Genomic DNA, 14,382 nt, shown 5'->3' on the forward strand with positions numbered 1-14,382 from the left:
AAGTCACTTACAGGCTGTTTTATTTTTCTTTCCTTCTGCCTGTCGACATGTATCTATTTATTAACTGAGAGGGTCAGTTATTTAAGCAGTTTACCCCGCTCTTTCACTGGGAAGGTAGATGCAGAAATATTGGTGATGTAGCTTTAGACAAAAGCAGGTACATTCATTCAGGGGAGTCCTAGGGCTGGTGTTAGACAGGAGCGGCAGCTAGATGATCATAATGGTCCCTTCTGGCTTTAACCTCTATGAATGTAGGAAGATCACTAAAAAGGCTAAATCTCCTGTTTGTCACAAAAAAACCAAAGTAAAACGTCACCTTGGCCTGCTGGTGTCTCAGCTTCCTGTGCGTTAGAGTCTGAACACATCATCCAAAGAGTTCCTGTGTTCTCCCCAAACCAGGCACTCACTAGCATTGCTTGGCAGTCATTTTCCAAGACAGCCTGTTCTCAGTCAGACACCTCTACAAGCAGTAAGAACTTGCCAAGAGCTCAGCATGCTGGGTGCACATTGGGGGCTGAGTTCTTTGGAACATCTGCCCCTGGCTATGCTTGGGAATCTTGCCCTGAGCTGTACTGAAAATCATGGTCGGGGGAGTGCTTAGAAAGCATGAAGGAAGGTTATTCCCCTGTTTTGAACCATGCGTTCCATTCCCGAGCAAAGAGTTCTTCTCTGCACTGATTTGGCCTTGGATCTGTGAATGCAAACTTCGGAGTGAGACATGCACCCAGCCAAGTAGAGACAGAAGCCGGGCGTTTTACCCCGAGCAGCCAAGCCACTGCTGATCCCTGCCCACCAGCTCTGTGGGTCAGCTCTGGCTGCAGAGTGTGTCCATGCTGCAAATATCCCCAGTTTGTCTTGCAGACACGAGGTTCAGCATGTTCCAAAGCGACAAAGGCATCTGATTAACATTTGGATCACTTCACACGTGGCTTCTTACGAAGCAAAAAATGGGAGCCAGGCAAGGAAAGCACTCAGCACTCTGGGTTCCCTCACATCTGCTGCTCTGCTCCTTGATTTAATTTGATCATGCAGGTTTCTGGGAAAGTGCATTGTGGGGGAGGAGGGGCACAGAGTTGAACCAGGAGCTTTTGCTTTAATCACTGAGTTAACACTCAGGAGTCTCTTGCGAGGATGCAAAACAAAGCATTTCCCAGTGCGCCAGCCTGCCTATTTTATAGTGGTAACTGCAAAGTCTGCCTGCCCTGCTAGGTGAGCACTAGACTGCAGAATAGAAAATACTAGGCATTGTGGGTAGCGATAATACGCTACCTTGCCGTGGGGCTTCCATCTGAGGAGCTTTTGTGAAATAACCCTGTGAGCTAGCTGGGTGTTATCACCATTTTGCAGGTGCGGATAACAGAGGCAGAGGAGGTCAAGTCAAACTGTTCAAACGTGGGGCCAAATTCAGTCCATTCATGTTGTTCTCTCATCTGGCCAGTGGTCCCTACTGGAGCATAACTTCCCCATTGCCAGTAAATGGCTGAATGTGAAGAGCCCTCCTGAAGCCAAGTGACTCCACTACTCTGGGGTCTGAAAAACAAGCAGGACCCTGAATAGAAGCCCCAGAACTCAGGCGGACGCTGATTTTGGCTGAAGACCAGCATGGCTGCTTGCACAAAGATGGAGCTGAGGTGCTGGCCAAAGACCCAGTGCTCCTGCTCCACTCACAGGGAGTCAGCAGCATCAGACAAGCATTCCCCATCTGCTACCGGCGCGCTTGCCCTGCCAACAAACACAGAGCCGGTGCTCGCTGTGGGAGCTGCTGATAGGAGCTAGGGCTCTAGGACAATTTAAGAACAAACAGAACAGCTGAAAGGGTTGGCCTTATTGCCCTTCAGCAGACAAGGTGGAAGCTGCTTGTCAGAGCCCCACCTTGCCACTGATGTTCACCAAGCAACTGCCTTGCCTTGGGCGGTCAGTGACAGTGGTCCATGTTGGAAACCTCCCTTCCTCAGAGCTACTCTGCTTAACTTATCTTCAGTACTTATATGCAGTGGCGGATTTAGAATTAGTAGGGCCCTGTGCCCAGCTTCATTTTTGGGACCCCTCCTTGGGACCCAGCCAAGAAAAAGAACATTCTCGCTTATCTCCCCCCCGTCCCCATTTTTCATTCTTTTTTTCCTTCCTCCTCCTCCTATAAGTAACAGGAAATAAATGAAAATAAAGTGAGGTACCTTGATTGTTTTTTGTAGTCTAACTTATTTTTCCACAGACCACTTGAAAAATTGTTGAGGGTCTCAGCGGACCACTTAAAGATCTTTCCAAATACTGTTCATACCATTAGCTCGCTATTGTAAAGAGCTTTGGATAAGAGCGCTTTATAAAAAAATGTAAAAAAACATTGGGGTCTAGCCAGGACTTAGGGTGTGGGACAGGGCTCAGGATGGGGGTGCAGGGTCTGGGAGGAAGTTAGGGTGCAGGAGCAGGCTGGGGGGTGCAGGGTCTGTCCAGGAGCTAGGGTGAGGGAACGGGCTCAGGACTGGGGCAGGCGGTTGAGGTGTGGAGCGCTTACATGGGGCAGCTCCCGTTTGGTGCGAGGGGTGCAAGTGGGATTGTGGGGGGGGTGTGTGTGCAGGAGTCAGGGAGGGCAGGGGGCTGGGGGTGCGGGCTGGGGTCATGGGGGTGCCTCCAGCCCCCTGCCGAGTGGCTCATGGCAGGGGGCTGGGAGGGGTATATGTAGAGGGAGTGCAGGGACCCCACCTTTGCTCCACCCTGCCCTGATTCCACCCACTTCCCCAAGGCCCAGCCCCCACCTCTTCTCCACCTCCTCCCCTGAGTGCATTGTGGCCTCACTCCTCCCCCTCCCTCCTAGACTGACCTGAACATCGGCAAACAGCTGTTTGGTGGCGGGAGAAGCACTGGGAGAGAGAGGGAGGGGCGGGAATGCGGCACGCTCAGGGAGGAGTGTGGGAGTGGGGAGCTTAGCTGCCGGTGAGTGCGGAGCCTGCAGCAGGAGCCCCAGGAGCTGGCAGGATCAAGCTTCGGCCCTGCAGCTGCCCGGCCCTGGGGGCCCCTGCCAGGGCACTCTGTGTTTCACTGTAAATCTGCCTCTGCTTATATGGCCCCTACTACTGTAGTATCTGAGCCCCACCCAGTCTGGAACAATATTAGGTGCTATTATCCCCTCTGTACAGACGGGGAAGTGAGGCACAGAGAGAAACTAAGTGACTTTCCCAAGGTCATCCAGGAAGGCTGTGGCGCAGCAAAGAATTAAACCCAAGTCTCCAAGTTCCCAGACTAGCTCCCACATCACTTGGCCATCCTTCCAGCATAGCCAACAGCCTGATCGTGGCTAACAGCATGATCCAGCAAGGGCTGGTTCATCAGCCACCTGTGCCATGCTCATGCTGGCAGACAGCCTGCTTTCTCCGCCTGGAAGACAATGCCTGCTTGCACTGCGTGCTCTGCCTTTGATCTGTCAGTCCCGAGTCCTTCCCAGCCCAATGGGACGGAGGTAAAAAGAGGTGAGAAACAGCTAGTGCCGAGAAGGTCAGAGCTGAGCCCACCCTGCTGCGTGACAGGGTGGCGGCATGTTTCTCCAGAATCGTATCACAGGGTATTGTCTACACTACAGGATTATTCTGATTTTACAGAAACCAGTTTTTTAAAACAGATTGTATAAACTTGACTGCACACGGCCACACTAAGCACATTAATTTGGTGGTGTGCGTCCATGTACCGAGGCTAGCATCGATTTCCGGAGCATTGCACTGTGGGTAGCTATCCCATAGCTGTTCCATAGTTCCCGCAGTCTCCCCCGCCCATTGAAATTCTGGGTTGAGATCCCAATGCAAAAACAGTGTCGTGGTGATTCTGGGTAAATGTCGTCACTCAATCCTTCCTCCGTGAAAGCAACATCAGACAATCATTTTGTGCCCTTTTTCCCTGGCTTGCCCTGGCAGACCGCCATAGCATGGCAACCATGGAGCCCGTTTAGCCTTTTGTCACTGTCATCGTATGTGTACTGGATGCTGCTGACAGACGCGGTACTGCAGTGCTACACAGCAGCATTAATTTGCCTTTGCAAGGTAGCAGAGACAGTTACCATCCCCATTGCACCGTCTGCAACTGTAAACTGGCGATGAGATGACGGTTATCAGTCATTTTGCACCGTTTGCAATTGGAAATTGGCGATGAGCGTTATCAATCCTTTTGTACCGTCTGCTGCTGTTATGGGTGCTTCCGGCTGGCCTCACTGAGGTCGTCCAAGGGCGCATGGACAAAAATGGGAATGACTCCCCAGGTCATTCCCTTCTTTATGTTTTGTCTAAAAATAGAGTCAGTCCTGCCTAGAATATGGGGCAAGTGTACTAGAGAACCAGAGAGCACAGCCGCTCCGTGTTACAGCCCCAGAGATCCCGCAGAAATGATGAGCTGCATGCCATTCTAGGGGGTGCCCCTTCAACAACCCCACCCGTTGCTTCCCTCCTCCCCCAACCCTCCTGGGCTACCATGGCAATTATCCTCCCATTTGTGTGATGAAGTAATAAAGAATGCAGGAATAAGAAACACTGACTTTGTAGTAAGATAAAATGAGGGAGCGGGAATGTGCTAATAAAGTTTGCGGATGACACAAAGCTGGAGGGTATTACTAACACGGAGAAGGACAGGGATACTATTCAGGAAGATCTGAACCATCTTGCAAACTGGAGTAATAGAAATAGGATGAAATACAATAGTGAAAAGTGCAAGGTCATGCACTTAGGGATTAATAATAAGAATTTTAGATATACGTTGGGGACGCATCAGTTGGAAGCGACAGAGGAGGAGAAGGACCTTGGGGTATTGGTTGATAGCAGGATTACTATGAGTCGCCAATGTGATACGGCTGTTAAAAAAGCAAATGCGATTTTGGGATGCATCAGGCGAGGTATTTCCAGCAAGGATAAGGAGGTGTTAGTACCGTTATATAAGGCGTTGGTGAGACCCCATCTGGAATACTGTGTGCAGTTCTGGTGTCCCATGTTCAAGAAGGATGAATTCAAACTGGAACAGGTTCAGAGACGGGCTACTAGGATGATCCGAGGAATGGAAAAAACTGCCTTATGAAAGGAGACTCAAAGAGCTTGGCTTGTTTAGCCTGGCCAAAAGAAGGCTGCGGGGGGATATGCTTGCTCTATATAAATATATCAGGGGGGTTAACGTTAGGGAGGGAGAGGAATTATTTAAGTTTAGTACTAATGTAGGCACGAGGACGAATGGGTATAAACTGGATATTAGGAAGTTTAGGCTTGAAATTAGATGAAGGTTTCTAACCATTAGGGGAGTGAAGCTCTGGAACAGCCTTCCGAGGGAAGTAGTAGGGGCAAAAGACTTTTCTGGCTTTAAGACAAAGCTTGATAAGTATATGGAGGGGATGTTATGATAGGATCGTTAATTTGGGCAATTGATCTTGGATTACCACCAGATAGGTCTGCTCAGTGGTCTGCGGGGAGATGTTGGATGGGATGGGAACTGAGTTACTGCAGAGAATTCCTTCTTGGGTGCTGGTTGGTGAGTCTTGCCCACATGCTCAGGGTTTAGCTGATTGCCATATTTGGGGTCGGGAAGGAATTTTCCTCCAGGGCGGATTGGCAGGGGCCCTGGAGGTTTTTCGCCTTCCCCTGCAGCGTGGGGCACGGGTCGCTTGCTGGTGGATTCTCTGCAGCTTGAGGTCTTCAAACCAATTTTGAGGATTTCAATAACTCAGTCCTGGGTTAAGGGTTGTTATAAAATTGGATGGGTGGGGTTCTGTGGCCTGCCTTGGGCAGGAGGTCAGACTAGATGATCATATTGGTCCCTTCTGACCTATGAGTCTATGAGGGAGAGGCAGCCTCCAGCTGCTATGATAGTTCAGGCAGGACATTAAAGGGTGGGGAGGAGAGGAGTGCAGCCTCCCGCTGCTATGATAGTCCAGGCGGGACATTAAAAGATGAGGAGGAGAGGAGCGCAGCCTCCCGCTGCTATGATAGTTCAGGCAGTACAGAATCTTCATTAGACTTGAAAGGGGAGGCTGATGGAGGTCAGCCTCCAGCTGCTATGATGAGGACAGATTTCAGTCCTTTTGTACCGTCTGCCAGGAATGACCGGGAGTCATTCCCATTTTTGCACAAGTGCACCCAGCCGACCTCACTGAGACCAGCCAGGAGCACTCACGGGCTGATGATGAGGATGGATATCAGTCATTTTACACTATCTGCCACCGGGGAGGGGATGCTGCTGTTCAGCGCTGCAGCACCCCATCTACCAGCAGCATGCAGTAGACATAGGGTGACATTGAAAAAAGGCGAGAAACTATTTTTTCCCCTTTTCTTTCGGGGAGGGGAGGGGAGTGTGTAAATTGATGACATACACCCAGGCATTGGGAGCTCAGCCAAGAATGAAAATGCTTTTCGGAGACTACAGGGACTGTGGGATAGCTGGAGTTCTCAGTCCCCCCTCCCTTTCTCCATGAGCGTCCATTTGATTCTGTGCTGAGTCCCTGCTGTGGACTCTGTATCACAGCTTGGAGATTTTTTTCAAATGCTTTGGCATTTCGTCTTCTGTCATGGAGCTCTGATAGAACAGATTTGTTTCCCCATACAGTGATCAGATCCAGTATCTCCCGTACGGTCCATGCTGGAGCTCTTTTTGGATTTGGGACGGCATGGCCACCCATGCTGAACAGTGCTCAATGCTGGGCAAACAGGAAATTAAATTCAAAAGTTCGCGGGGCTTTTCCTGTCTACCTGGCCAGTGCATCCGAGTTCAGATTGCTTTCCAGAGCGGTCACAATGGTGCACCGTGGGATACCGCCCGGAGGCCAATACCGTCGAATTGCGGCCACACTAACCCTAATCCGACATGGCAAAACCAATTTCAAGGCTACTCCCCTCGTTGGGGAAGAGTACAGAAATCGGTTTTAAGAGCCCTTTACAGCGATATAAAGGGCTTCGTTGTGTGGACGGGTGCAGGGTTAATTTGGTTTAATACTGCTAAATTTGGTTTAAACGTGTAGTGTAGACCAGGCCACAGCCTGATTCTCTGCTCTCTAGTGTCTTGGTGCCTGAAATGCCAGACACAGGCCCCTGGGCTAGCAACCCTCCCTGGGGTTTCCCAAATGCCAGCTGGGGCATAGAGGCATGGGGCTTATGCTCTGAATGTCTCCAAACTGCCCTTCCTGACTCACACCCCCTTTAGAAGGCACCTATTCCTCTGCCCTATCCCACAAGCCAATCACAGCCCGCTCACCCCTGGCACTGGCCGAGCCAGGCTACACAGGGCAGGGACACTGCCCGGCACTTTATCACCATACTTCTCCCAAGCAGCCTGATCTGCAGAGATGCCGAGCGCCCAGGTGTGCCGATCAACTCCGCTGACCCAGGGGTCAAGCTGGGCAGCTGCGCCACTGTAGCCGCTGACTGCAGCGACAGGAAGGGCTCTCCCGTCAGCAGAGTTCAACCACCACCCCGAGAGGCAGTAGAAGTCTTCCGTCTGCACTGGGTTGGCTTAACTACATTGCTGAGGTGTGTGGATTTTTCACACCCCTCCCTGAGCACTGTAGCTGGGTCAACCTGTCCTTAGCATCATCCTGATCAATGGTGCTTAAAGGTGCAAGCTCCAGACCCAGTAAGTATATTTTTGGAGTAATATTAACAGCTGGGAGTGGGGGTTACACAGTGATAAACCAGGTATAAAATTATACCTGGTTCTAGCTCAGAAAAAATCTTTTATAAACATTTCTCAGAGTAGCAGCCGTGTTAGTCTGTATCCGCAAAAAGAACAGGAGTACTTGTGGCACCTTAGAGACTAACAAATCTATTTGAGCATAAGCTTTCGTGGGCTACAGCCCACTTCTTCGGATGCGTGGAATGGAACATATATTGAGGAGATATATATACACATACAGAGAGCATGAAAAGGTGGGGGTTAGCCCACGAAAGCTTATGCTCAAATAGATTTGTTAGTCTCTAAGGTGCCACAAGTACTCCTGTTCTTTTTATAAACGTTGTCTGTCGCAGCCTTGAACTACGATATTGTATCACTGCAGCCTTAACTACTACACTAACAAGCTGTGTAGGGATGTGACCTGCTTCGCTGCTAGTTTACTATGGCAAATACACATAAAAGCAAAGAAATTCCCACAGCAACACATCTGTTAGAAATGTAAGGTTTAGTATGTAAAACAAGGGAAACACCAGGCAATTCTCAGTCAGGAGCCCGGATAACTGCTCCCTTGTTGCCTCGCTAGCCCTGCCCATACAGGTGGGAGATTCTTTCAGCTCCCGCAACTCAATTCACCCTCCTGAGAAGGCCTAGAGATCGTCTTTTAGTTCTGTGCTTGTGCAGCACCTTGCACAAGGGGCTCCTGGCCGTGGCTGGGGTTCCTAAGTGCTACCGCAATAGCAATGAATAATAATATGAAATAATAACGGTCATATCATCAGGTATCCAAAAGTGCAGTCAGAGCTCAGTTTGGTGGAGGGGGGAGTACAGCTCTTAGGTGGGAGGGGTGCATGGATACTGCCTTAGGAAGGCTGTTAGATAGGAGATGGGCAAGCTGCAGGGACAAACCTGGTGCTGGAATTTCAACCGTGCATCCTTCAGTTGCAGTGTTTAAATTCTTACCTCCTGGCCAAACTGGAGCCAATTTTTTTTTTTAAATGTGGGATAAATAGAACATTCTTATAAAAGGAGAAAGCCAGTCTGGAATAATCAGGCCATCATGCTCACCTCAAGAGCTGAGGGATGGGGGTAGGGGGTGTTGCTTGCAGAGGGGATGGTAGCCCTGCCAGGACACCCTGTCTAAACAGTCCAAAAAAGCAAACTCTGGCTGTTCAGCTGGGTTGCGGCCACAGCAGGTCCATACAGTGTAGAGATAGGTTTGCGAAGATTATAATTTAGAGACGCTCCCTCATAAGAGACAGTATGATGAATATAGGAGTTTAGAGCTGTGCCCAGCGAGTGGTGGAGTCGGGGGGGGGGGGGCGCAGAACCCAGTGTAACTGTGCAGAGCGGTTCACCACAGATGCTCTCTAGTTTGTTTTATTAAAAGTTTTATTCCTTCCTCATTCAGCACTTTGTTGCTTAATGAACCCCAAGATCATTACTTGCTGTCACAACTGCCGAATGAGAAGGAAACCGCAACTAATAAGAGAAAAAACAGAGAAAGATGAATCATTGGGGATCCTTAAAGAAGTGATTATTAAAGGGTGGCCTGTAGAAATAAGCAGTTGCAGTCCAAGGGCTCATCCAGACTAGGGGAGGAAAATCGATCTTAGATATGCAACTTCAGCTACGTGAATAACGTAGCTGAAGTCGAATATCTAAGATCGAATTACTCACCCGTCCAGACGGCGCGGGATCGATGTCCACGGCTCTCCATGTCGATTCCGGAACTCCGTTGAGGTTGATGGAGTTCCGGAATTGATATAAGCGCGCTCGGGGATCGATATATCGCGTCTAGATTAGACGCGATATATCGATCCCCGAGCGATCGATTTTAACCCGCCGATACGGCGGGGTAGTCTGGACGTGGGCCAAGTAGGAGAGACCATTGGAACTGCGGACCTGAGCTTGCTGTGATAGATGGGGTGATTTTCCTGGGCAGTAAGGTTGTAAGTCCAATGAACCCCTGAAAAGAAATGCTACAGAAGATCCATGAGAGTCATTTAAGAATTGAGAAGTCCAAACAACGAGCATGAGAGGTGCTGTATTGGCCGCGGATCAACCACAACATTACTAATGTGGTAGGAAACTGCTTTTCATGCTTGAAATACAAGCCATGCCAACAGGCAGAGCTGCCGAGACCTCACCCAGTTCCACAAAGGCCTTATGAGAAGGTCAGCTTTAACCTATCTACTTGGCAATCAAAGGATTCTTTAATAGTCACAGCTTATTATTCTCTGTATCCAGAAATTTGCACACTGCACAATACTAATAGCAAGTCAGTGATAGTCGGCATGAAGGGAATCTTCTCCAGACATGGAATTGCAGATGAAGTCTTTAGTGCTAATGGTTTTAGGGTGACCAGATGTCCTGATTTTATAGGGACAGTCCTGATATTTGGGGCTTTTTCCTATATAGGCTCCTATTACCTCCCACTCCCATTCCAATTTTTCACACTTGCTATCTGGTCACCCTAAATGGGCCACAATTTTCCAGTGCAGATTTAGGCAATCTGTCATAGATTGGGATTTCCATCACAAAACATCAAGCCCAAATTACCCCCAATCAAACGAGCTTGTGGAAAGGTCAATACGGGCAGTAACGCACCCTTTAAAAAGATTTTTGACAGTGGGGTGATATGTATAAAGCATTAGTAGTTTACTAAAGTACGCCCCTGGAGAATGGCTTTTCTCCAGCTCATCTGGTAATGGGAAGAAGGATCAGATCTAATGTACCAATCACTGATAACTTGCTGAAATCTCATGAGAATGAAACCATGTAGAAGATGAAAGAAAATCAGAAGTGGAAGTTGAATTATTTTGACAAAGGGGCCCATCTCTTTACCCAGGTGATAGAGTGTGCCTGAGGAATCACAAGTCTAATATTTGGGGCCAAAGGGATACTATTAAAGAACGGCTGCATCCAAGTTTTTATGTAGTCCAGACAGACAAGGGGGACACATTTTGATCAAAGGGATCTATGAGTAATCCAAGAAAGTTCCAACACATTGACAGCTATGTGGACTCTGGCATTTCCCAACTGACTAATCCTTTATCATCAACAGACAAAGGAGAAACTGGCAAGGAACAAGATAACAACTAATGAAAGGCTAATACTGAGAAGATCAGACAGGAAGATAAAACCGCCTGAAAGACAGAGAGACTTGCTAACCTGCCTGGAGAAAGGGAAAGTGAGTTGTAAAGACTCACTCCAGAGAGATATTAGACGGTTGTTAGCCGTTTATTTATATACATGTGTATTTAAGAACTAATTGTTTTTTCTTTAAGAGGGAAGATGCAGAGAGATGTTTGTGGAAGATTATAATGTAGAGATGCTTCCTCATGAGGGTCAGTATGATGAATCAAGGAGTTTAGAGATGTGCCCTGGAAGCTGGGTGGAGAACCCAGAGTAGCTGTGCACAGCTGTTCACCACAGATGCTGTCTAGTTTGTTTTATTCAAAGTTTTATTCTTTTCTCATTCACTGCTTTGTTGCTTAATGAACCCCACGATCATTATGTGCAGCATGGTCTGGTGGTGCCACCCCTCTCCCTCTGCCAAGCCCTGGGAAAAAACAGCAGAGAGGAGCTAGCCAGGGACTCCAATCAGTAGGAGCAGAAGCAGCCAAAGCAGGAACCTCAGGACATTCAGAGAACTTCCTACAGTACATATGCATCTAGAAGCCACACATCTATGCACCCCATTTAGCAACCACGCAGCTCCCCACCCTCTATGCATAGCCAGTCCCTCTACCCAGCTCCCATGCCACCATGTGTTTCAGGGTCTCTGCTGTGAAAAGGCCATGAAGCCTGGCAGCCCAAGTGCACCAGGGGAGCAGTGGAGAAGTGAAGGGGTTAAACATTTCCTATCAGCGCTACAGAGTTCAAACAAAGGGCATTCCCTGATTTATACCCCACATTCTGCCCAGGCACAAGATGATGGCAATTAGACATCACTCACTGTGGGATTGGCTTTGTCAGCAAACAAAATAGCCAGGAAGAAGAGTCTCAACAGTTCCTAACTTCTGGAGCATCTCCCTAGCCAATGCTTCCTCTGGGAAGCAGTTCTGCCCCAGGACGGAGAGGGGAGCAGGTGGCAAGCGCTGATTAGAACACTGGCTCTCTCTCTGCCTCAAGGCAGCACCAGCACTGGCCCCTCAGGAGCCCTCACAGAGCACGGGCACCAGATTCGCCGGGGGCTTTGGATGCCCCAGAGCTTTTATAATCAGACACTGGGTTTCCATGCCCCATTCTGAGCCAGGAGTCAAGCCCGGGCTGTCTTCACATTCCTGCTGTCTGAAGCATGCCACTGTCATGCAGCTAATCCTCTCTCTAGTGGCACTCAGCTCCAGGGCACACTTCTTTGTTCTGTGCTGGCCTGGGAGTGTGTGGGGCAGTGGGGGTGGGGTGAGGGTTTACATAGCCACGTGGTGCAAGGCACATGGCAACAGGAGCACAATTCGCAAGCACATTCTAAATAAACACATCCCTGGAGGAAGTGTTGAAGCAAAGTGTTAAGTGTGTGGGCAGGCCAGAGTAGAGCAACCAGCTCTGTATCAGGTACAGCTTCTGGGCCTCTTCTCCCCATAGCGTCTAGGGCAGCCGGTCACTGCCAGCACCCCTTGTGGAGCTGGACACATTCACTGCCGTCATGATCACTATGGGCTGGCCTTTCTATGTGGCAGGTGTGTACACTATGATGGACAGACAGACCCCCTGGCCATCCAGCCCTTAAAGCGGGATGGAGACACGAGGGGGTTGGAGACATCAGAGTGGCCCTGCTACTGCAGAGGGAGCTGGGGTGTTCCTGACCTCAGCCAGGATCATAGATGGACCTGTCTTCATGCTGCCAGCAGCAGTGTCCTGGCTCCGTCACAAGAGGCTCTGCTGTGCTCAGGGGATTTCCTACCTTAGGGGGATCTTCACACGCAGGTAGCGATCCACAGCGATAGCCAGCAGAGCCAGGATGGAGCTTTCGGTGAGGATGAGGACGGGGCAGGCCACCATCAGGCAGGTGTAGAACTCCATCCGCGGCCCAATGTTGATAACGATGGCGAGTGGGATGACCAGGGTGCCCACTGCCACGTCAGCCACGGCCAGCGAGACGATGAAGCTGAAGGTGGCATCCTGCAGAGCCTGGTTCTTCTTGACAGCCCAGATCACCAGGATGTTCCCTGGCACGGACACTAAGGCAATCAGCACTTCGATGGTGATGTAGGCAGCCTGGAAGGCAGAGACGGACTGTGCCATAGTGCCCTGGTCCCCACTGAAGACAGGGCCCATCGGCCACCTGCAAACACATAGGGAAGACAGTTACTCCTGGCATTAACATTATGCCTAGCCCACCAACTGGAGAGCAGCTGTGAGGACAGAAACCCTCACCTGTCTGCCCCCTTGCTGGCCAACTCCCTCACCGTCCCCCCCACCGGCCACCACCCCTCTGGCCATCCCTCCCTCACTGTACACTTACCCTCCAGCCAGCCACCGCCTCTCCCACTTGTCCACCCCCCTTGTTGGCCCACCTCCTCTCACTTGTCCACCCCTTCCCCACCTGTACACCTCCCAACTGTCCACTCCTCCCTCACCTGTCCACCCCCCTTCCAACTGTCCACCCAACCCGCCCCCCCCCCCAGCTGGTCACCAACTTCCACCTGGCCACACCCCCACCTGGCCACCCCTCAGCCGGCCACCAACTCCCACCTGTGCACCCTCTCCCTCACCTGTCCCCCCCCAGCCGGCCACCCCCCTCACCTAGGCAGGTCCCTGCCCCCCGGAGCAGCGGGCGCCTCCCAGCCGCGGCTCCGAAGTGGCTGCGCCCCGCACGCCCCTGGCTGGCAGGCGACGCGCGGCTCCCGGCGGGGCAGCGGCGGACTCAGCCCATGCGAGCGGCCGCCGCGGCTCCTGGGGTCTCCGCCACCCCGCTCCCAGCGCGCCTCCCGGGGACCCCGGCTCCTTGCGCTTGGCGCCCCGCAGCGCTCAGCAGCCGGACCCGCCTGCAGCCTCCCAGGCAATCACATGGCCACGCGCGCCGCGCTCAGCCCCTGCAACATGGTAACGAGCTAGCGGCAGCTCCGCCGCGCCGGGCCGGGCAGGGGCTCGGAGCCCTTCGGCTGCCCAGGCGCCGGGAGTGGCGAAGAAGAAGCAGGGACTGCAGCGCGGGGGCGTGCTCCAGCCCCAGGATCCGGATCAGCGCCCGAGGCAGCTGACCCAGACTCAGCCCCCCGCCCCACAGCGAGCTTCAGCACGAGCCCCCTCTCCAGGGCCGCCCCACCCAGAACCACACCCCGGCCCCACCCGAGCCTCACCCCTCGCTGCCTGGGTTTTTTTGCAGGGTGGTAGATTAGTGGGTCCGACAGCGGCGTCTGCCCTCAGGCTCCGATGAAGTGCCAGGCACGGGCTGTGTCCTTGCCCCGGTGGAAAGTGCCTGCAGCTCCCGTTTGCCAAGGGACCCAGCGCAGCCCGACAGTGGGGCTGTCAGCCGGGGCAGAATTCCCAGGGGGACGGCACGTAAACACCGCCTGCGTTCTGGGGATGAATTCCCCCAGCACTTCCTGGGCCCTGTCCAAATCAAGCCCCCAAGGAGCTTGGCTGGAAGTGCCTGCGAACAGAAGAGATGCAGGAGACATACTCCTGATCTCACCTGCACACTTGTGTTTAATTCACCAGAGTCAGATTCGGACCCCGTTGCTCATGTTGGAGAGAGTCCAGCAGAGGGCAACGAAAGTGATTAGGGGGCTGGGGCACATGGCTTAGGAGGAG

General features: G+C 51.5%; 1 protein-coding gene across 2 annotated transcripts in view; it reads right to left on the bottom strand.

Annotated features, from left to right (window-relative positions):
* Positions 1 to 14,086, bottom strand: part of ADORA1 (adenosine A1 receptor) — a 72,803-nt gene extending 58,717 nt beyond the window's left edge. The window contains exons 1-2 of one of the 2 annotated variants that reach the window (XM_050956361.1): positions 13,929 to 14,086; positions 12,533 to 12,913 (exon numbers count right to left, since the gene is read on the bottom strand). In XM_050956361.1, coding sequence (XP_050812318.1) covers positions 12,533 to 12,906 — 374 coding nt within the window. In that variant the 5' untranslated portion in view covers positions 12,907 to 12,913; positions 13,929 to 14,086. Of the gene's footprint in view, positions 1 to 12,532; positions 12,914 to 13,374; positions 13,444 to 13,928 lie in introns of those variants that run through there. The other variant, XM_050956362.1, reaches the window with a different exon arrangement.
* Positions 14,087 to 14,382: the final 296 nt, after the last annotated feature.

This window comes from Gopherus flavomarginatus, chromosome 5, assembly GCF_025201925.1.
Source record: "Gopherus flavomarginatus isolate rGopFla2 chromosome 5, rGopFla2.mat.asm, whole genome shotgun sequence".
NCBI lineage: Eukaryota > Metazoa > Chordata > Testudines > Testudinidae > Gopherus > Gopherus flavomarginatus.